This window comes from Eublepharis macularius, chromosome 6 (genome assembly GCF_028583425.1).
Source record: "Eublepharis macularius isolate TG4126 chromosome 6, MPM_Emac_v1.0, whole genome shotgun sequence".
Taxonomy (NCBI): Eukaryota; Metazoa; Chordata; class Lepidosauria; order Squamata; family Eublepharidae; genus Eublepharis; species Eublepharis macularius.
The window spans coordinates 86,389,255-86,413,287 of NC_072795.1; the positions used below are offsets into that span (position 1 = coordinate 86,389,255).

General features: G+C 40.8%; 1 protein-coding gene across 1 annotated transcript in view; it reads left to right on the forward strand.

The window, feature by feature from the left end:
* Positions 1-24,033, forward strand: part of BTBD16 (BTB domain containing 16) — a 56,058-nt gene that overhangs the window by 26,004 nt on the left and 6,021 nt on the right. Inside the window, exons 10-13 of the mRNA XM_054983925.1 lie at positions 2,565-2,695; positions 6,506-6,625; positions 18,790-18,881; positions 23,896-23,978. Coding sequence (XP_054839900.1) covers positions 2,565-2,695; positions 6,506-6,625; positions 18,790-18,881; positions 23,896-23,978 — 426 coding nt within the window. The remainder of the gene's footprint in view (positions 1-2,564; positions 2,696-6,505; positions 6,626-18,789; positions 18,882-23,895; positions 23,979-24,033) is intronic.

Genomic DNA, 24,033 nt, shown 5'->3' on the forward strand with positions numbered 1-24,033 from the left:
TTCTCTCCTCCATACATCTTCAAGAGTCTCTTGTTGAATCAACTCAAAAAAAAGCTTTGGTAATAGTCCTCTTTTCTTTTGTGCCGTTGTAGTCTTTTTGTCTAGTTCCAAGTCTGTCACTCCATTGAAGTCTCCAGCAAGAATTATCTGGTCATATGCAAGATCGTCTAGATGCTTCCTTAAATCCTCAAAGAAGCTTTCTTTTGCACCGTTAGGTGCATAAAGTCCGACTACCAACACTCTCTTTAAATTCCAAATACATTCCACTGCTACAAATCTAGCTTCCACATCTCTCATAACAAATTTTGGCTGTAGCTCCTCTTTTATGTACAACACCACTCCTCTTTTTTTCTTGTTGGAGGCCGCTACATATTCTTTGCCCAGTTTTCCAGATTTTAAATATTTTACATCCTGCTTTCTGATATGGGTCTCTTGCAAACAAACAATGTCACATTTTTGTTTTAGTAGCCAGTGAAAAGTATTTTTCCTCTTATTCGGTGAGTTTAGTCCATTTACATTCCAAGATAATACTTTACACTCCATACTCATGATCTTGTTGGTAAGTCTTTTTCATTGTCCTTAATAAATCGCTCCATCTCTCGCTCAGATCTGATGCGTTTTTTGGCCCCTCCAAACTCAAAGGACACTCCTTCCGGTAACTCCCATCTGTACCTGATTTTCATGTCCTTCAAAATCTGAATTAGCACTTTATATTTTTTCCGGTCCAGTAACACTGATCTGGGCAGTTCCTTCATTATAATAATCGTCTTGCCATCAATCTCCAATGGATCTTGAAACTGTTTTGTCACAATCCTCTCTTTCATATTTCGTGTTGTAAACTGCACAATCACATCTCTTGGTAGTTTCCTCTGGGTTGCTATTCTCGAATTCACACGGTATGCCACATCTAGGATAGCCACAACTTCCTCCTCCTCCTTCCCCAGGTACTCAGCCAACACCTCAGTCATCTGTTCTTGCGCTGACTTTCCTTCCACTTCTGGCAAGCCACGAAAACGTAGCTGCTTCTCCATATGTTTAGTTTCTGCAACTGACATTCTCCCCTTCACCAATCTCATCTCTGTTTGTTGCGTGTCTGCTAAATTCTCCATCGCGTCTTCTACTGTTTTAACTCTCTGCTGCGTTCCTTGTAATTCATTTCGTATTGTTTCCATACCTTTTTTCACTTCTGACAGCTCCGATTTTACTGTCTGTGTAACCTCTTTAACCTCTTTTATCAGCTCCAATTTCGTGTCCTTAAGTTCTTTAATCATATCTAAAAGTTTTTTGTCCAGGTTTTTATCCAGGTTTTCTATTGCCGATTGCCACTCTTTTTTTGACATCGTGGGGCTTGCTTTAGCTCGCTCCCACGAATCCGCTCTCTTCCTTAACTCCGTGGCGTAAAATTTAACGTTTTTCTATTTTAAATGTCCCGGTCTTCTTATAGAAATTAAATTTTAAAGAGTCCAAAATGTCGGGCGTCTTTTCTCTATGGTTTCTCTATGATTTTGTAATCCAAGATGGCCTACTTCCTCTTCCGCTGAAGCCGCGACCCTTCCCTTTTCAAAAATGGCGATTCCCTACTTCCTGCCCTCCAGCAAGGGCCGCTTCTCTCCAGCCACTCTATTGTTATTACGCACTTCCTGTCTCCCGTCTTCCCACAGCAGATCTCGCGATGGTGTCTTTTTCTCACAGCTCCAAAGCCACAGGTATTCAAAACAATAGTCCCATTTCTTTAATAACTTCTTTAAACTTAGTCTCTTTTTAAATTCAATTCCTGCCGAGTCTTCCCCTCCTTTTCACTAGTCTGTTGCAGTTTAAAAATCTACTTTTTTTCCTCTCTGTTTTTATCAATCAGTCCCGTCTCAGAAGATAATGATCTTTACCTTCTCTTCACTTTTCTCGGGTTGTAATCGCTGTTTCGATTTTAAGTTCTCCTCTCAGCTTCTTCCCCCAATCGATGCTTGGGTATGTAGGTCTTATGCCAGCCGAATTGGCCCCAAAACTGCCGCAGAGATTATAGCCGACCCGTCGCAAGGTGGGACCTCAAGGATCGGGGGGAGACTCGTTGTATAGAGCCCCCCCTCGTCCGAGATCTAGCTCACCCTAGGGTCTTGAGCGTTCTTTGCCTGCTCCCCGCCTGAGAGCAGTCGGCCGCGGGCTATTTTCACCCCGCCGGCCGGTTAAAACGGCAGTCCGGTCAGCTCCGCAAGTGGAGCTGCGTTAGACCTCCATGGATCCCAAACAGGAAGTCAGTTTTGTGCGATTTTGCGTGACGGTTAGGACATGTGAAAACGGCCACTAGTAGCAAATTCATACTTAGATATCTATAAAAGATTTCTCAGCTGCAAATCATGGCTCCTTGGTCAATACAGTTATGACATACCTTCACTTGTTGTATTCCCCCTTGAAATTTTTTGAGAAAACACTTAAAATTCACCAGTTTAGTAAAAGAAAAGGGCGTGTTATTTTAGTCTGAATTTGATGTTTTAATTTCTGGTTTCCACCACAAGATGGTCTCAGAGTTCAGAATTCCTTTCACACCATTTTCTTCCCTCTGAAATCAGTACAAGCAACCCTCCTTGATCACCGAGTGTGAAAGATGGATAGAGGTGAACCTTGTCACACAGCTGGGCTCTCAGATTCACCTGCGGAAGCTGCCACTGGAACTACTACAGAAGGTGCTCAGATCTCCAAGGTCAGTTTGACAGGAGGAATGGGATGTAAGCTTTGATAGTAAGTTTGCAGAGAGTCTGTATTCTCCGCTATACACACTAGTACACAATATTAACCTTCATCGATTCTCTCTGCAACTGAAGTGCCAAGGTTCAGTTTCTTAAATACTGAGCCTTCATCTTGATTTTTTACATATTTTATGTGCAAAGAATGAGAAATCTGTTATTAAATCTGTTATTAAAAAGAAGCAGCTGACCACAGGAAATTGTTTATAATGGCCTTTGCATCTGGAACTTTCTGAACAGTGGATATCTAATAGCTGTTTATAGGTCCATATGAAATGAACAGAAAAGTATTAAGCACTATTTTTAATATTAAGAAAAATAATGCTTTATGCTTTTTCCTAATATCTAAGAATCCGTCACATCCATTATTTAAAGCATGTGTGTTATGTGTTATGCACTGCTAAGTCGCCTCTGACCTATGGCGACCCTATGAATGAAAGACCTCCAAAACATCCTATCATTAACAGACTTGCTCAGATCTTGCAGACTAGAGGATGTGGCTTCTTTTATTGAGTCAAGCGATCTCGTTTTAGGTCTTCCTCTTTTCCTACTGCCTTCTATTTTTTCTAGCATTATTGACTTTTCCAGAGAATCTTTAAAGTGTACCCCATATTAATTTATTTATCCCATAATATAGATGAGCAAGTAGACACAGTGCAATTTTAAAGATAGTTATAACTTTCTAAGCCCGCTGACTTTAAAGGATATAATTCTATTCAGGAGTGTGCTGTTAGAGACACAGGATTGCCTAAACTGCCCCTGTTGTTTTAGAGTGATCATCAAGTGTGATTATCAAGTCTTGATGATCAAGTACTTTCCCCAGCCCATCAGTTGTACTCAGACATTGTGCTATACGATTCAGCAGCTCTCCTTCTGGAATTTTACTCCCTCTTCCCATAGATCAAATCATTTTACCTCCTTTGGAAATATCTTAATTAATTACCCAGTGTTACACATGTCCTTTACAAATGTCCAGTCTGGAAAGACTAGAGGAGGGGGAGAAGGAAGGGGGGACAGGTCTGTGGTAGAGGTGCCATCACACAAAGGATTCTATTGTCTTTCTACTGTGTGGACAGAACCTGCACCCATACAGACTGCTCACTTAGGAATCCTGCAAAACTTGAGGTTCTTGATTATATGAACAAGCCTACTGTGGATGGAAGGCATATAGAAAGGGCCTGTCACTATAATCCCCCCTCAAAAACGTATTTCAGTTTATGTATGTATTAAGGTGTTGGCTACTGGAAAATGGGCTGAGTTGTACAGCTCCAGTGTAACAAGTATATCTTGTCCATTAAGAAAACAAATGCTGATTGCTGCTTTGTCTGATGTATTCTGGACAGTGCAACTCAAGATTCCTTCCTTGCCAAGGCCTATATTGCAGATTAATTGACCTATCAGATTTGCATCTTGCCCTTCCTTTAAGGAAACATAGGGTATACACAACAAGGAACTATAAGCAATTGCCATGCTTAGCAGGCATGGAAGTAAAGAGTCAACAGAGAATGTGAGCATCATGTAGAAGTGAGCTGTAATCAGAAAAATCTGTTTCATATTTATTACCATCCTATAGAGTAGGGTCCTGGGAGGACTGGAGATGGTAGCTGTGACTTTCCTGCATTGTACAGGGGGTTGGACTAGATGACTCTTGGGATCTCTTCTACCTCTGTGATTCTATGATATGATCAACAGTATACAAATAAAGCATCAGAATATATAAATGCCATAATTAAAATATATCTGAAAATAATTACAAAGCCATACAAACATTAAAGGCCTTCTGGGAAAAAAGATTTTTCTAAATGCTATTAAATTCAGACATCTGGGGACCTCACTCTACTAAAAAGACTAATACAGAAAGGGAAGACAGACAGACTGTCACTCAAAACTAATTAGTTGTAGTTTTCTCTTTTGCTCTATACCCTTTGCAACAATTATGCATCTAGGCTCGTTTTAGAAAATTTTCTTAAACTAGTTTCAACAGAATGACTGCTTTCGTGTGTGTGTGTGGGGGGGGGTGTCTCTTTTTGTATGAGTTAAAGGCCCATTGTTTTTTTCTTCCAAAACATTGCTAAAAGCTATGCACATTTTTCCATGCTCTTAATTCTTAAATAGACTCTTGTCTTTTTTTGAGAAGTTCACTAACTTTGCCCTTCTCAGAATGTAATTAGCTTCCTCCCACAATGTTTTAAGAGCTGTCATTTTAAAGTTTCCTTGCCACCATGTGACCCATACAAAAGCCTGTTAGGTAAGATTAGGCTGAACATCTCATCCAGTCTTTAAAGATGACTTTATGAATAAGATGAGAACCAGAAGGCAAATCTTCACCAGATCAGCTCAGTGAAAAATTAGCCAAGCAAGAAGTCCAAATTGGATAGATTTGATGTTGCAGCAGAGGGTGGAGAGCTGGTACCAGAAAAAAGAACATATGGAGGACAAAACAGAGATGTATAAAATTATGCATGGTGCAGGGAAAATAACAAAGAACGTTTTCTCCCTCTCCCAAACAACTTGGGCCATGCAATGACACTGATGAGAAGTAAATTGTAGACAGACAAAAGGAAGTACTTCTTCACACAATGGGTAATTAATGTTTGAAACTTACTGTTACAGGATGTTGTGATGGCTGCAAGCTTAAATAGCTTTAAAATGGAATTATATATTATACATGTAGAATAGGTCCTCAATAGCTATTAGCTTTGACAGTTAATTCAGACGTGGTATACTTTGGAATATTGGTTGCTAGGAGGCGGCTCTGGCCTCTGTCCCTGATGGTGACCGTTCTAATAGCACAATCCTATGCAGAGTTACTCCAAAGTTAATTTAAATCAATAGATCAGTGTAACTCTGCATAGGATTGCACTGTGGCCCCTATGAGAAATAAGATGCTGAACCAGATGTAGATTTGGTTTGATCCTGCAGGGTTTCACTGATATTCTTCTGAGCCACACTGTAACACAGTGAAACAGCCCAGGTATAGGCTGTTACCTGACCTACAAAAACACAGGAAGTCCCAAGTTCACCTTAACTGGATAGGCTTGCTACCCCCTTGCCCAGGGCTGGGAACCCCCTCTCCCATCTGCCGCCCCCCAGCCCCGCTCACCTGGCTGGTGTTTGGGGGAGGTGAAGAGGGAAAGAAGCAGATGTATAAGCTCGTTTGCTCCCTCCTCACGCTGGCAACAGAGGAGCCATGAGGGATGCTGAAACTGAGTTCAGTAAAAATTGCCCATTTGGGCATGATTTTTACTGAGCTCAGCTTCAATGCACCCCACGGCTCCTCCATCATGCTGAAAAATGATGTCATTTTATGGTGCGATGAGGAAGCACAGGAAGTACTCTGTTGCTCCCACCCCTCAGCCCCCTGCACCCCTGCTTTGGCCCCTGGAGCCCCTGACAACCCTATAACTGAGAATATGCATGAGATAGAAATGAACTGACAGAACTAGAAGGAATCTAAAAAGCCCCTGGAAGGGAGAATTCTTGAACTTGTTTTAGAATATATGTGATTTCCACCCCCACCCCCCAAATCCTATAATTATATACATTTAAGTGGCTATTTTTTTCCAGGTTAAATGAACTTGTGTATTTCATATGCCTATCAAAAATGTGTATATCTGTTCTCTGTTGATAGTAATTCTTTAATTATGAGGTATTAAAAATATTTTTTTTTACAATTTAAGCAGCCAAAAATTTCATTCGCCCTTTAAAAATCTTCAAATTTTGTGGACACTGGGAGTTCATAAAGATTTCTCTCTTTTTTTTGGCAGATTATTTACTTTCAGTGAATTTCATCTTTTGAGAATTACACTCTGCTGGGTCTTTCTACAGCAAAATCCCAAAGTCCAGATAATTCCATCTTATGATACTGTCCTCACATATTTTAGCAGGTAATTAAATTGATCTCCTGTATTATTAATGTACCACATTGATATCTTACTCTTTTTTCAAGGAACGCAACACAGTATGTATAAATTACATTTGCAAAGTAACCCTGTGAGATAGGCAGGACTCAGTTCCATGGGTAAGCAAGGATTTAACACAGATACTTTTACATGCCTATACTACATTGGCTGTCTGGACAGAAAAATAAGAGGGGAAAAAAGAGAACCCCATCAATTATCACCATGTAGCAATGTTTTAGTAGGGTAGTGACTGGGTCTTGCCCTTTTGAAGTAGCAGTATGTGTTTTATGTTATTTTTTAAGTGATGACAACCTGTATCCTACCACTTTGCTCAGCAAAGCTTGAATCTTTCATCTGGCCTGAGAAGTCTTCCTCCAACTTAAGTGGCTCTTCCTCCAGAGGAAGAGCCACTTAAATTGGAAGGCTCTTATGCTGGAGGAAGGCTTCAGATATTGCTGAAAGGAGAAGTAGATTCTATACAGTTTCATTATATTTGAATTACTTTGAGTTCCCTGAGAAGAAAGCTTTGGTCAATTTCTGGTTACGTGGCAGGAGCACAGCTCCAAGCCCAGAAACCTGAAACAAATTGACCAAGGCTTTCTTAGTCACAGAGCTGAACATCTTTGGAAAAAAACATAACCAGGGGGAAAAAAAGATGAAATGTTCCTGCCTATGGAGAGAGCTCATCCCTCATAAAGTGACAACCTGTTTTGTAAGCTGATCTTTTCCTCTCTGTATAGAAAATCATGGTGGAGGGGGGTAGCCATAGAGAAACATTGCAAGAACACATGTATCTAGCCAATTCACCTGCCTTTTCTATGAACAGGGAAAGAAAACAGACACCTTACATTAGTACTGCAGTCCAAGCTCTACTCACGACCTGAGTTCAATCCTGGCAGAAGCCGGGTTCAGCTGGCTGGCTCAAGGCTGACTCAGCCTTCCATCCTTCCGAGGTCGGTAAAATGAGTACCCAGTTTCCTGGGGGTAAAGCGTAGATGACTGGGGAAGGCAATGGCAAACCACTACGTAACAAAAGTCTGCCAAGAAAACGTCGTGATGCGACGTCCCCCCATGGGTCAGTAATGACTCAGTGCTTGCACAGCCTTGCGACATCCCCCCATGGGTCAGTAATGACTCAGTGCTTGCACTACCTTTACCTTAACTGTGAAATCTAAATGCTTTATGTGCTGAAAGAATGTGGCAAACAGCTGTGGGGGTGGCACATAGGGAGAAGTGGTGAGAGACCAGTATGTGAACTTGCATGCTCAATGGCCTTTTTGCTCAACTGAAAACAGATTCATAGAGGAAGCCCATCAATGGCTACTAGCCATGGCTCCTAAAAGCAACCTCCACATCCAGAGGCAGTAAAACTTTGAATACTCATGTTAAGAGGCAGCATCAGGGGAAAACCTTGGCCTCTGTGCCCCATTTGAGGAACCTCCAAGACAGCTGGTCAGCCACTGTGTGAAACAGGGTGCTGGACCACTGGTCTGATCCAGCAGGACTCCTCTTATATTTTTATATAGAAACCGTTTAGATACAAAGGGCAAAGTTGCAACTTTCAGACGGTTTGCAAACCAAACCATAAGATGATCAAATGGGCTACTTTGGCCCCTAGAGGCTAATGGTTTTCCATAAAGATGGTAGTTCATACAACTGGGCTCCAGTCAACCTCAAAAAAACACTGAACTTTTACTGTAGCTGAGAATACTACCACCTCCCTGTGATTGCTTCCAACATTAGGTCAAGGTTGAAGGAGCTTACTGGGAGAAAAAGATAAGAGTGGAAGGAAATAAATCACAGCCAATATAGATCTCATATTGACATTTTAGTTCAATATGTTAGCAGAAACTAATTTCTCACATGTGAAAATGTACTTAGTTTGCTTGACTCTTTTCTTTCAAACAGATCTTTTTAACATTGCCATTTTTGTTTTTGTTGTTCCTATTCCCATGAGAGGCATTCTTTCCTATGAGTCATGTACCACTATAAAGAGATTACTGTTTGGCTTTAAAATGAGCTCTCATGCCTGGAACCAACCCCTCTTCTTTTCATCAAGAGATAGGAAATGAGCTGAAGTTGTGGATGATTCATTATGTACTAGTTTGACCTAAGAAGCACTTGTTCATATGAAAAATTAGCACAAAATGAAAAAGTTATGGCATGCACATGCATAACTTCAGTATGATACAAGATCATAACTTTACAGATGCTTTCAAAATATACCTCACATATTACTATGCAGTTATCCATGTTATTTTTCAACTGAACTATGCTTTCTAGGCAACAGAGTTGATTAACTACATCTGCAGTATGCAACCACTCTTATTATGCCTCTCATGGAAGTCCATTGTGCTTTAAACTGTTTTCTAATGTACATATTATCTGTCCTTTAGTCTAATATGAATTTATGTAACATGCTGTGATTTAGGAATTTGGAAAGGAATGCTGCATTTATTAGCCAATATGATACACATCTTTATGCAGTACTTCTCTAGAACTTGAATTTTGCTGGTGGTAATCCAGAATTCAATTGAACCACAAAATGGCAGCCCACGTCAAATCCATGAAGAGGTAGTTGTAATTAGGAGGTGTGACGGAATGGGTATTAAATGCAAGGATTACCAAATGCTGCATCCAGAGAAAGGAAGGTAAAGAGTTAAAACAACTGCCTGAAGGGAGGATGATTAGCATGCTGCTCTCTGCTCTCTGTGATTGGCCTGGAAAAAGGTAATCAATTGGAGCTGACAGGATTCTCAGGAGGAGAGAGTCAAAACTTGGAATCTGACCAGGCAGGGTCAGAGTGAGATTTCTCTGTGTGAGGAAAAGGAGAAAAACATTTGCCCTGGCTGTGACAGTTTAGGGTTGATTAAAAGCTTTTAGTTAATGAACTAAAGTGGGAAAGCCAGCACTAATTTTACTCAGACAAGATAGAACTGGGAGTGTGTGGTTGGCAGAGGAACTGGGTAGTAAGAAGACTCCCATTCAGCCAAATGATCAGGGTTATGTCTTTAATAGAAGAATAATTTCTGCCCAATGTCTGGAAAGCTCTGTGGAGTACCCTGGGTCTGGAGTAGAAGAAGAGTGCTGTGTTAAAGTCTGAACACCTAAGCTGTGAAGTGAAATAAATGAAGAAACTTTGCTTTAAGTAACAAGTCTACAACTACCAACCTCTCACTTTTAGGAACTGTATATAGTTGAGACTAAGCATTAAGAAGACTATTGTGCCTCATACTGTGAAGTACTCTGTTCAACAAACAAAATTTACCTCAGCTTTTCTTTCCCTGCTTATCTACATGCCAACCCTGCCTGTTGAATAAATCTGCTGTTAACTTTTTGAACTTTACTTAGCCTCTAGTGCCATGTCATTTTAAAGGAGACATGGGCCTCTGCTTTTCCTCTACTTAATCTTGGGCTGGGTACTAAACTATAGACGTTCTTGAAGTGAGACAAAAGGAATTCTAAGTTACACCCCTATACACGCTACCAAGGCTGTCCTGCCCCAGCAAACAACCTTGTTGGTTTTGGAGGAAAAATCTACTTCACAGTGGGGGAAGAGTGGGCCAGCATGCTATAGGAGGATTTTAGTCTCTCGGTCCTAAACACATGATTCTGAACTTGTACTATAAGCCCCAGGGCTTTTTTCTGGGAAAAGAGGTGGTGGAACTCAGTGGGTTGCCCTCAGGGAAAATGGTTACATGGCTGGTGGCCCCGCCCCCTGATCTCCAGACAGAGGGGAGTTTAGATTGCCCTCCGCTCTGCTCCAGCCGATCTCCCTTTGTCTGGAGATCAGGGAGTGGGGCCACCAGCCATGTGACCATTTTCAAGAGGTTCCGGAACTCCATTCCACCCCGTTCCAGCTGAAAAAAAGCCCTGATAAGCCCCCATAATTTCACTAGAATGCTTCCATGCTACAGCCACAATCCAATACAGAGAGTCTCTCTACACGAGACAAATTACACGAGGTCGCTCAAGTGAAGGGAGACGCAATGCTAGCCAGGAAGGGTAGTTAAAAAGAGAGAACCGAAGGCTTTGTCAGTTTCACTTCTCTAGAGCCGGCAAAGATCGCTCCTCAGAGGGTTTATTTCCTCTTTGTCTCCCTGAAATCAAGGTGAAATTGTAAGAGACTTCGGGGAGACAAAGAGGAATTAAACAAATCCTCTGAGGAGCAATCTTTGCTGGCTCTAGAGAGGTGAAACTACCCTTCCTGGCTAACATTGCATCTCCCTCACTTGAGCGACCTCATGTAATTCATCTCGTGTAGAGAGACTCAGAGTTAGGCATGTATGAGCTTATTGATTTCAATTATTTAAGTGTTTATGAATGAATGTAAATGAAAAATGGCACAGAAAAAACTACCATTTTGTAAAAAGAAGCTGAAGTTAGTAAGTTTGTCACTATAACTATTGAAAGGGAGCAACAATAGCTCATGATTTATTATTCTTTGTTATTGTGAATGGCAGGAATAAAAGTTCCACATTTCTATAGGTTTATACAAAGATTTTAAAAAGGATTTTAGAATCAAGTCAAGGGGATGCCGTGAAGTTTACATGTATTGTTCCCAAGATCATTGTTGTAAAAGCAGATAGATCTACAAAGCTCAGTGTTATTAGCAGCTCTTCATGAGAAGCTCACAGAAGAGCTTTGTGCTAGTTTTTAATAGCATTTCACATAGTTCAGCAAAGTAGTTGATATAGTCTACGATTCCCAATTATTAGCTAGTATTCAAAGAAATGTATGACCAGTTGTACAAACAGAAGGGAGGTTTGGGCATGTGGTTCACAAATAGCAGCACTTTATGCTGCGTGACAACCTTATTTTAAAACTGTTTCAAAGGCAAACTTTAAGATTACCTGAAATCTAAACGTAAGAATACAACATGAGCCTTGCAGGATCAAACCAGTTATCCATCTAGCCCAACATCCTGTTTCCAACCATGGGAGATGACTTCAGGAAGCAGGGCATGAAGACCTTCCCTCTTTGTATGGCCCCATCATCTGATATTCATAATGCCTCTGAATATGAGATTCATTTTAAGCATCATGAACAATACTGGCAGCCTGTAGCCAGTTTGGTGTAGTGGTTAAGAGCGTGGCACTCTAATCTGGAGAACTGGATTTGATTCCCCGCTCCTCCACTTGAAGCCAGCTGGGTGACCTTGGGTCAGTCACAGCTTCTAGGAACTCTCTCAGCCCCACCCACCTCACAGGGTGTTTTGTTGTGGGGATATAATAACATACTTTGTAAATTGCTCTGAGTGGGCATTAAGTTGTCCTGAAGGGTGGTATATAAATCAAATGTTGTTGTTGTTGTTGTTGTTGTTATAGTCCATACATCCATATAAGTATCTTATAAAGCCATTTAAAACCATCCTGCGACAGCAAATTCCTTACACGAGCGTGCATTGTGTGAAATAGCACTTCCTTTTATCTATTTTGAACTTACTATTGATCAATTTCAGTGGCTGATGCTAAGTTCAAAAGTTATGAGAGAAGAAAATTTCTCTATCAACTCTATTCATACCATTCATAATGATTTTACAAACCTGCTATTCAAAAGTTTTTTCACGAGCCTGATGCCAGCTCTTGGTTTCACCTAAAGTAGCTGGGCAGTTTGATCACTCCCAAATGCCTCCTCTCTAGTGTTAGAGCCCAGATAACCCCTGATAGTGTTAGAGTCCAGGAAGTTTACAGAAGGTCTGTGGGCAATGGAAAGATAAGGGAGATGGCTAGAGCAACAGAGGAGGAAAACTTGGAATGAACACAATAAGCCATGAGCAAAAGCTCATTTTAAAGTATACTTTGCGGCAGCGATGGCAGAAAAGAAACAATACTTCTTCACCACCACTTGCTGGTGCTACCCTTTAAAGCTTTATATAATTTGAGGACTTGAAGGACCATTTACTCCCTTATGAACCTACCTGAACACTGCAGTCATCTTCAGAGACCCTGCTTCAAGTGCCCCCAGTTTCCAAGATTAGGCAAGTGGCAACCCAGGAGAAGGCCTTTTCAGTAGTGGCACTAAAACTCCCTTCCTAGGGAGATTCGCCTTTCCACTTGTGTTGCCATCTTCTGCCAGTGGCAGACTCTTTTGTTTCACTTGGCATTCACTCAGAGATTCCTCCTCCATCTCCCCAATGTTTTTAACTGTTGTTTTTACATTTTACATTTTATATTTTACATTTTATATTTATATTTAAGTTCTGGTTTAAAATTATTTTAATGAAGAATCTGTGTGCTGGTTTTAATGTCTTTTAAGTTGAGGCTGCCCCCATCATAGAAGATGCTTGGTTTGAAACCTCCTTATATTTTATGATTATTCCCCATGGCAGCTGTTTTGTGATTGGTCTTTCTTACCATGGCAGCCATTTTTTGGTTGCACCCACTACCATAACTACAACAGTGTCTACAAACTACGCAACGTTGAGCTCCCCTCTCTTAGATTAAGGATGATCAATTGACAGGATACAAACATGAGTTGATCCTCCTCTCCATGTGAATTTACCTGGGCCATAGGGGCTGAACCAGTTTTTAAAAATAAAAATTCTTTTAAAAATTGCTTAGAGTTTCATTTGTCTTAAGTGACTCTCCTAGGAAACACTGATGTTCTGCCCCTTCCGGATAAATTCATATCAAGCAAACAGGTGTGCACCATACCTAATTTGAAGTGTGTAGGTAATGGTTAGCTTTATCATAAACTATCTGTGAGAGGGGTGACTTGTTCTGTCCCTTGGACTTGATTCTGAAAAATAGTTTGGCTCCAGAGAATATAGAAGTTGGCTATCCCTGTTTTAGACAATGCCTACCAGAATCCACATATATTTATTATTTATTATTCATCTTTTAAACATAATTTATACCCTGCCTTTCTTGACCTCATAAGGGCTACCACAGTTGCTAACAAATTGAAAACATACATAATAAAAGCACATCTTTAAAACCATTAAAACCAACCAAGAACACATCATTAAAACAATTAAAACCTGAGCTAAAATACATACAAAAAACATAAAAACAACAGCATAGGACAGGATGGAAGGATATATGGGTTAGTTGTACACATTGGACTTATGAGGATACGTAATATTGACTGGTACGTAATATTGCTGACCATATAATTTTTTTGAATATCATTTAGGAATAATATAGAAGGATAAGCAAACAATGTTACAGTGGAAATGGCTTCGCATTTCCTCAGGCATTTTGTTTGTCAGCCTTAACAACAGGGTATTGACATCATTTTTCACACTCAATATACTAGAAAAAAGAAGTGCTGTTGTACTCTAGAAAACAAGTGGTATTATCAAAAATATGCTTAACTCAATACCTTCCAAAAATGTCCTTGAAATTTCACTTTGTGTTTAAATAATGTATTATCTGAGCAAACTAATTCAGATATAGGACACTGTCATCTGCAGAGAAAACAGCTGGGTAAATTCACTGGAAATTATCTATTGTTTAATGCAGAGGAAAGCCACTTTTCAGTTCCTTTCTACCTTTTGAAGTGAGCTGCAGCAGCCGAGGCAACTGATTCTGTTTTGACCTTTCAAGGGTGGAGCGTGCGTGTTTAATGGTTTTCAAAGAGCTAACTTCTCTTTGACGTGCAGCTATAAAATATTCAAAATATCTCAATAAAGCAAGAACTAACTCTGCAACATTAGCTAGAAAGGGAAAGATCATTCCTTTCAGAGCTTCCTTTATGAATTGCTGCAGTCTAGGCAACAATTCTGCAACCATCTTCTCAGCAAAGAAATATTCCAGGGAATAACTGTAGTGAAAGATGTGGCGAGAAGAGATCTGTAAACAGGAATAAGTAGAAGTGTTTGAGAGTGATCCAAGCAATGGAGGAACTAGTTCCAGGAGCCAAATGGGGGCTTAGACTGCTTTTCCTTGAATATCAGTCTCCTGGGCTTCTTGGCAAGCTGCTTTTAAAATTGAAAAAAAAATTAAAAGCCATTTGTGATGGTGGCTGCCCCAGCAGAGCAGACCAACCTGTGGGTGCTGTGTGGCCTCAGCATGCTCTCAGCAGACCAACCAAAAACAAACATGGTTGGGATGAAAGGGACGTTGGGACACTAGTAGCAGAGCAGAGTCAGCTACAGACAATGGGGGCTTTAAAAGGCTCCAGAAGGCAGAGGGAGCAGGGAGGCAAAGCGGAGGCTGGAGGATACTTTCTACTGTTTAGGGGTCATTGGGGGGGCCTGAGCTTGTGGAGCAGAAATTGCTGTGGCAACAATGGGCAGGCCGCCCTTGAGGTAGTTCCAGCAGCAGTGATAAACCTGGTAGTAGAAGGAACCACTGGAGTGGGTACTAGGGTACAGGAGCTGGCAGGGCTGTGCTGAGGTGACTTTGGGCCCAGGGGTCCAGAGGAGGGCCTTGAAAGAGGTTGGCCAAGTTCTCCAGAGATTGTATTTTCCTCCCACACTGCCAGAACATCAGCATCAGCTACCCAGGCAAGGAGCATGGCCCCGAGAGGCAGTTTAAATGCACAGTTAGAATAGGACAGCGGCAGCTGGGACCTACAGTAATGGGTCAGCATCTTGGAGGACAAGGAGGAGTTAATAAGTGTCCGCCTATGGTGAGGATGCAACACATCCGGTCTGAGGTGATGATCATGATGATATAAAATGTTCAGAGACAAGAACAGAAAAATCCATTGAGCCAGCAAAATCCGCTGCTATGAGCCTAAGCAGCACTTATCCTGGATCCTGTCTTGGGTTGCCCATCCACAGTCTAGAACCCCTGGAAACATTTGAAGGGCAGGGATAGGTGAACTGGCATCATGCCAGGGAGTAACATCACTTTCTGTGAAAATCAAAAGTAAAGTTATGATGTGGTGGGTGGGATGTTCTAGGGTTCACAAAAACTCTAGAGCAAAACAGTTTTTGCTGAAAGTGATATGTGCCAATGCACATATCAGTGCTGCACCCCCAATTTCCAGTTTTCTCCTGCCAGGCTTTCAGGTGCTAGCAGGAAATGACAAGGATTACGGGGAAGTTTCCCACTATGGGAGACCTGACATGCCAAATTCTAACCTATATTTCAAGATTTTTCCTGCAATGTTCTTGTGGATTTTGCTGATTTTTTATGACTGTTTAATGTGTATTCCTCAGTAGAGGAAGACTACTGTCAGATATTGACCCTGCTGTCTTGTAGGTATGCAGATACATTCTTTGTAATGATTAATGCTTGACTCTGTTTTTAAAAGGCAGTCTAGACTTCTCTATTCAAAATAATACAGAGTAAAAGCATAAAATCACAAACAAAGCAGACATCTCCAGGTCCTAATAATGATATTGACTTGCCTCCCTGCTGCGCAATTTGGAAAATGTGGATCTGTTTAACAAATACTGCTTAAGAACTCTGCTTAGATCAATGAACCTTTGACAGTTTTGTTTAGTCTACCAGCTCTCTGTTGCTGACTTTTTCCTCCTTGGCAAGGAATTGGTTTAGAAGTGCCTATTTCCTTATTAATCATTATATAATCTGCAAGGGTGGTTAGACATTACTTTAATAATCCAGTGGCTGGATCAACCTTTGAGACACCTGGTAAGTAATGTTTCCAAGGTCTATTAGTAATTTAATCTTTCCAAGTTTTATGATGCTCTAAAATTAAATGAAAATGCTAAGGGAAAGTATTGTAGGATGGCATAGTTAAAATGATGTATGTGTCGGTTAGTATTCATCATATGCTTTCCAAATCTGCTTACTAAGTCAATAGTTGACACCTGCATATCAAATTGCTTGAATTGCATTTAGAAATGTTGAGTTAAGATTGTTGGAAATAACATTGTATTCAGAAATTTGCGTCTTTTTCTAAGTTGTTTCTAAAATTTCAAAGTGGGAAGGGCAAAGTGATGAAATAAATACAGGGGCCAATTCATAGGTCCAGCTTTTAGGCTACCAGCCAGTTAGCCTGTTGTCAATATTGTTGATGAAATAAATCTCTTTAGAAGGTCCTGGATATCCTTTCTCTGTGTCTGGTACCATCTTCCCATTACCCAGCAATCCCATTCCATAAATAGACTGTTATAAATGCCGGGGGGGGGGCTTCTTCTATTTCTGGATTACCTAAATAGACCATATCAGCACACTCCTGAGCTAGGCCACAGGAAATTTCAGTAAATTTCAATAAGTTTCCAATCAATGTTTGGGCTCTGATCCTTTGTGTTCTTATCACTGGTTCAGTTGCCCATTTTGACATTTTCCTGCCTTTACATCCCATACAGACTAGCAAGAAAAGGTCTCATGTCTGAAAACAAGTAGGTCAAATACAAAGGTAATCCTGATTTAGAATTGGATACGCTATTAACAATCCAAAAATATTATTTGGAGTGACAGGTTTAAGGTATTAGATTTTGTGCCCATCAAAAAAGATATGAAGCAGCCTAAAACTCAAATCCATGCTTCCTACCTGTTATTGCAAGAATAACTGGAGAAAAAATAAGGGGAAAAGGCTAACGTAATGGCTAGAAGATGGAGCAGAAAGGAATATAATATATGTGAAGACCAAATGACATGTTACAAAGTCCTTGTGCTGGCCATGAGTAGAGATGGGCACGAACAGAAAAAAAAACCGAACATGATGTTCGTTGTTCGTTGCCATACACGAACAGGGACTCATGAACATGGCCCTGTTCATGAACATGTTCGTGGTTAGCTGTTCATGGGGGCCAGCAGGCTCTCCTCCAGCCATCATCCAAGTTTGGTCAAGATCCCTACTGCACTACTCCCAGAAACCTGACCTGAGCAGGCTCCAGGAAAGGTACCAATAATAAATAATAGCTTGGCCCCACAAGCCCAGGAACTTGAAGGGGTAGATCCCTATCCCACCACACACAAAGAAAATTCAAGCTCCAATGCACTCTCTATCAAAATGCCAACAGCAACTGTCTCTCCACTGTCTGCAAAGTCAGAGCTGGGAGCCCCCCTCCCCTCTGCTCTTTGCTCCCTTGTTGTAACAAATTTGGAGCTCCACACTTGAAAGGAAGACTTGCCTATCAAGCTAAATCGGGCTTAGATTGGGGTTTCCAGGGCAACAGCAGGAGTTCAGACAGAATTCAGACAATCCCTGCCTAAGTTGCCAAAGGAATTGATTGCAGGTGCCAGACTGTCTGGCTTGATGAACAGCAATGAGCTTGCAACAACCACCTGTTCATTTAGAATGGGGTCTCACGAACAGCTTGTTTTCGAACAGCAGATTGGGATGTTCATGGCTTTTTTTGGTTCGTATTGCTGTTTGTGCCCATCTCTAGCCATGAGGACTTTCTATCACATATTCACTGCAAGTCCCATTAATTCCAGTGAATGTAGGCCCAATTTTGATTGGATCATGGTGCATGGGGACAAGGCCCCAGGAAACCACAATTTGCCCCATTAGTGAAACTTACATGCAGTCCAATGGCTTATAGCAGTTCCCTTTGCCATTTCACATTAGGAAAATGACTAAGAGCGGAAACTTAAATACTTCCCCCTTGTGTGTTACAGTCCCAATCTGAATTATGCCCACAGCATCTGGTATTTATGTTTCCATGAAGAACTCCCAGAACATGTCTGTTGAATGTTTACATGGACTTTGCTACATGTGAGTCAGTCCTGAAGTATATGCAGCTACTCTATGCAGTTTAATTACGATGAATCAAAATTAATCAATATTTTCTATTAGCACTACTACATATACTATACTTTACCATGAAGTAGTTTGCAGTTTTTATAGAGTTTAACTTCATAACAACCCTCACATTTTAATTTACAAATGCAGGCCTGAGACTGCTGTCAGCCCTGTACAAGTCCATGGTGTAGGTCTCTCAGATACAAGTCCCATTTACTATCCACTGGACTATATCATCTTGCATTAAAGGCCAGATCAAAGCATTTGTAGGAAAAAAACATGACTAAGCAAATATAATATTGCACATATATGACTGACATTCTGCTGTTGCAAGTTTAGAACCAATATTGGCTTCTTAGCTTATGTACAGAAATTATAAATGACATCAATCAACATGCATTTTACATGTCTCCCCCCCCACCCCCACCCCCATATTGCTTTCCATGTAGAAAATGATTAATGCTGAAGCAACGACAAGTCTGAATAGGAAATAATGTTGGGGTTAAATGAAGTTTTCTGTTCCATTGTTTCGTTTTTAGCTTACCTAAGGTGTGTTCCTTCCTGGAAAAGGAAATAGGACAGCAATACATAGCTATCTTTCAGTCTCTTCGTTTACATGGCATCACTTCAAGTAAGTTCATTGCTCCTTTCAAGCATAAAATATTGAAGTTAAGCTTTCAAATAACAGTCCCAAATGTAAGGATTTCAGAATATGTATTTGAATGTATTGGGCAAGTTAGAACAATCTATTGGGAAGATTTCTCCACAAACACACAAAAAATGTACCAGGAAGAGTTTGAATATACATGTGCATTCATGTACATGCATGTACTAGTATCATATTTTATCACTCCTTTAGAGCAAATTTTCTTTTGTCTGTGATGTTTGAACATTGGTTATATATACTTGAGTACATGGATTTGAGAGAAACTGTTGAAAATTCATGTCTCGTTTTAAAAGAGAATCTAGCATCTTCTTGTACATTCATATTCACTGGTGTTGGAACCCCATACACTTTTTGAAAATGCATTACAAATGATGTTTTCTACAAACAGATAACTGTATTCCACATCTTGAGTAACCTCATGCCTTCTTTCAAATCAATATTAATTGAAGTTTGGTAAAAATGCATTGAACCTCAAAATAAAAACATCTAGGGTTTTTGTAATTTCACTACTACTCTAGAGACTTCTTTCTCAAAATATCTTTCTCTTATTGTGTGGGAAATGGATAGAATTTAGGCATTTTCACATGTATTATACATGGTGTTTATACATGGTGTAACACAAAACTACAATAAATGGAATAATAAAGTAAGTTCATGGTGATGGTGACTATAAAGGTGCACAACGTTTTGTTAAACAGGATATGTCACAACTACTCTCTTTTAATCATACGGTTAGATATGGTATGTCTTTAACATTTTTGTTATTTCTCTCACTGGGTTGGTAACGCTGCTACCAGGAATTTAATTCCAATCTGATTAATTGACCTTTCCTATAGTATTATGCCCAAGCTTTAAGGCTCCTTAATTAGACTATGTGGTCCTGAGGATGAAACTGTTGTATGGGAATAACATAAAATACTCTGACAATATTAAGATTTGATTCCCTATAATCTATAATATGTCCTCTATAAGTATTCTACTTTCCTCTTAGAAACTTAATTCTTTTCATGCTACATGGAATTTTAATCAGAAGGCTGCTTTTCCAGACCGCTTTTCCAGATTTTTGACTGTTCTGTTAACTGTGGACTCTCTCTAAACTAGAGATGGGCACAAACCGGAAGAAAACTGAACTGTGTGGTTTGTGGTTCATCAAATTTCATGCACCACGAACTTTCACGAACCTGCCCCTGGTTCGCGAACCGGTTCGGTTGGTCACATCCAGGTCAGAAAATCACCACTTCTGGGTCAGCAGAAGGTCACTTCAGGGTCAGCAGAAGGTCTGCAGGAAGTACATCCCTTGTTGCCTAGGAAACTGATAGATTGGCACCAGGCTGTCTGCAGTGACAAACCAAAAAAACAAAACAAACGAACCAGCATAAAGTTCGTGGCAGTTCGTCAGAAATGGGATCTGACGAACCATGGTTCGCAAACCATGAACCGGCCTGGTTCGTGCTTAATTTTGGTTCATATTTTGGTTCGTGCCCATCTCTACTCTAAACACACACTTCTTAGCTCTGCCCATACACTCTGAGAGTCACCTATCAATCACCACACTCACTCATTCCTCTTTCACCCCCTTTGTTCTTCTGCAACTTACCAAACATTTAAAGAAGCACACACTTAAAACTTTAAATCATTACAGGATAGCTATAATTTACTAGCAGTTTTGAACTTTTAATATATTTTGTGAGTATTGCTTTATTGAGGATGCAAGATGACTGTGCATGCACACACACAAACACACACATATATAAAGGCATTATATAATAATGTTGTACAATATGTTGTATAGTTATACAATATGTTGAATATTTATTTTGTGATAATGGATTACTGATAAAGAGGTAGTTTGACTATTAGAGGAGAACATTTTTAAAAAAAAAAATACTTTAAAAGGACTATCTTCCCCAAACAGCCTGACTTTGTCTGAACATGCTCACCGCCCTCAGAATATTGAGAAGCAGCTGAGAATCAACTGAAGGGGAGAACAATTGGAGGGAAGGAGAGAGGGAGAGAACCTGGCTTGCTCAAGTCCCTAAGAGAAACTTGGAGGGAAAAATCTCGGTCCAGAATTTTATCTGCTGTCCCCTCTACAGTTCTTCAAGGGTTCCAGTTTGTTTGAAACGTACTGATATACTCATATATTATGTTTATATTCAAACAAATAAAAAGTTATTACACAAACACACACATGCGGCATGGCTGGCCCTTGAGAGCATGAGCTATACCAGGCCCTAGGATTACAGAAAACACAAATGAAGTAGTATTAGAGACAAAGTTACATACATCAGTTGGCACCAGGCTGTTACATACATCAGTTAGTATCTTATATGTGCCCGCTGGAAGACTAGCAGCAAGGTAAAGGTTCACTTTAATTTCTTCATCTTCTAATAACAGTTTTCCTAATTTATGTTTTGTTTTAAATTTCAGTAAATAGAAAAAGGGGGTAGGTGGGAAGAGCTGGCCATTTGTCATGTCTAGGAAGACACAGCATAGAAGAACAGGAAGGGGGTAGCCACTACCAGTATCATCCATAGGGTTGCCAGTCTCCAGGTTGGGCCTTGAGATCTCCTGAAATTCCAACAGATCTTCCAGATGATAGAGATTGGTCATCCTGGAGAAAACAACATACAGGATGAACTGTATGGCATTATGCCTTACAGAGGTCTCTCCTCTTCCCAAACCCCACCCTGCCTAGATTCCACCCCCAAATCTCCAGGAATTTCCCAACCCAGAGTTGACAACTCTAATCATCAATGTCATACATGGAGTGGAACTTCTGTTGTTGCTACAGTACATCATTAGCAATGACTTTACCTGTCATTGCAAAGCTAGCACTCAGCTTCTGCCCTCTCATCTATGTACTGATGCTTAGAGAGGGCTGCTGACAAGGGGTCTAGGAGGCTGTCTACTGTGGGCCAAGCTACAAGTGACGTCTTACACAGGTCTTACACAGGTTGGACTTGTCTCAAGTTGAGACGTCACTTGTAGCTTGGCTCTGTGACTACGCCTTCTGTTTGTTTCTCAAACTCAGGAGGCCTGTGCCACTTCTCATCTCTTGTTCACTCCTTGCTTGAAAACAAACTCTACTGGAATAATAGCACTTGCCTGGGAGAAATCACTTTTAAAAGTGTGACAGGCAGACAAAAGACAAGCTAACTTGTAATATGCATCAGGTTTTATGTCACTGTGCAAACAGTGACAGTAACGCACAAGCAACTAACACCAAACTTCTGTAAGAGACTTAACACTTACACTGAAGGAAGGGACTATAGGAAAAACTCAAACTCTAGCTGAATGAGGAAATTATATTTTCTGTTACACATTCAATAAGAAACTGATGCTGCTGGGAGCCCAAGTTGTAAATGAGCTCAAAAGGTCAGGCTGTGTAATGTTGCTCACATTGTGTGAGTAGTAGCCTTAAACTTACAATAACCTCTTTAATATAAGTAAAGTTAAGTGCCTTACATGTTAGAGATCGATCATACAGGGCTCAGATCCAAACTACAAGTGACGCCTTATACAGGTTGGACACTTGTCAGCTTCCCTCAAGTTTTGATGGGAAATGTAGGCATCCTGGTCTTGCAGCTGTAATGGAGAGCCAAGCTGTAAAACCAGGATGCCTACATTTTCCATCAAAACTTGAGGGAAGCTGACAAGTGTCCAACCTGTGTAAGGCGTCACTTGTAGCTTTCAGATGTGAACTGGTCCATTTCATTGAGTAGCACAGGGATGGGGTGCCCTTCCCTCTGCAGCAATATTCTGCAGAGGAAAGAAGTCTGCAGTAGCATATGAGGAATGTCTGAAGGGAACGTCTGTATGCTTGTGAGACTCCATAAGAATGGGTTTGAGGCCTGCATTTCAGCACAACTTTGGCTACATGGCCACTGTACAGTAAGGGGGAAAGGAGAAATGCTAGGGAAGAATAAGTGTTCAGTGATAGGACATTCACAAGGCCAGGATAGTGCATGGTGACTGTGTTGTAGGGTTGCACGCAGGAGCATACCTGTGAGATGATGTCACTTCCAGGAAATGACATTATTGTGCAGATACAGGAGTGCGCGTGTTTTGCAGTGGGCCAATTTTGGGCCCCAAACAGGCCCAATTTGGCCCATTTGGGGCCCAAGTAGGCCTGCTGTGAAGCGCAGGAATGCTCTTGGGGTGGCACGATGACAGCACTTTGGGGAAGTGTTGTCATTGCACCACCTCGGGAGCACATCCGGGACAACCATTCCCGTGTCTTTCCTCCCTGCTGGCCAGGCGGGTAGTGGTGGGGGGCGGAGGGTGAGAATGGGGCATCCCCTGCCTCCACTGGGCGACCTGGGATTTCTACTGTGTTGTGTCATTAATGCTAGACTTAAGAATAACAAGACAGCATTGTTTCCAACAGAGGCACAGTTTTATTCTCATTTCTTCCCTCTCTCTCACTGCCTTTACAACAACTTTAATTCATTCTCTGCCCACACCAAACCCTGGAGTGGAATAGGGCAGTCTCAAACACTGGCACAGTTTAAAGGAACAGTTGTCAGAACACCACACACTGCTGTTGTGCTTACTGGTCAGGATAACTAGTAGCTCCACAAGGGACAACATTTCATGCCTCTTCCCCATCTTCAGGGGGAGGGGTAGATTGTGATGGAAATAAGGCATATCAATAGGTAGGGACAAGGTCTGATGCAACTTTGGCTGCCAATCAACAGCAATCCAGCTGGGAACTGAGAACAGATAGGTGACTTGCTCTGCATTGGTCTTTGCTTAGTTGTTGCTTATGTTCCTCACAGTAGCGCTGGTCTTTCTAGAATCTCAGCTCATATATCTGTCTTCCTTTTACTGAAGATACCCTTGCCTGGTTTGACTCTTTATGATTAACAAAGCCTGTACAACAACATTGAGTATAATGCAAGTGCAATGAAATTATATTTTTCTCTGATTAACAGAAAATGTGATAATTCCATTTCCTTTCCTCCCTTTCTCAAAGGCAAACATCTAGAAGAACTATGGCAGATTAACTTTCTTCCTTTGCCATGGCTGACGAGGATCTTGTCCGATCATTACTATGCAGTGAGTTGTTATTCTTATTCTTATTCTTATTTGCAAATCAGGGAGTTTCATTAAT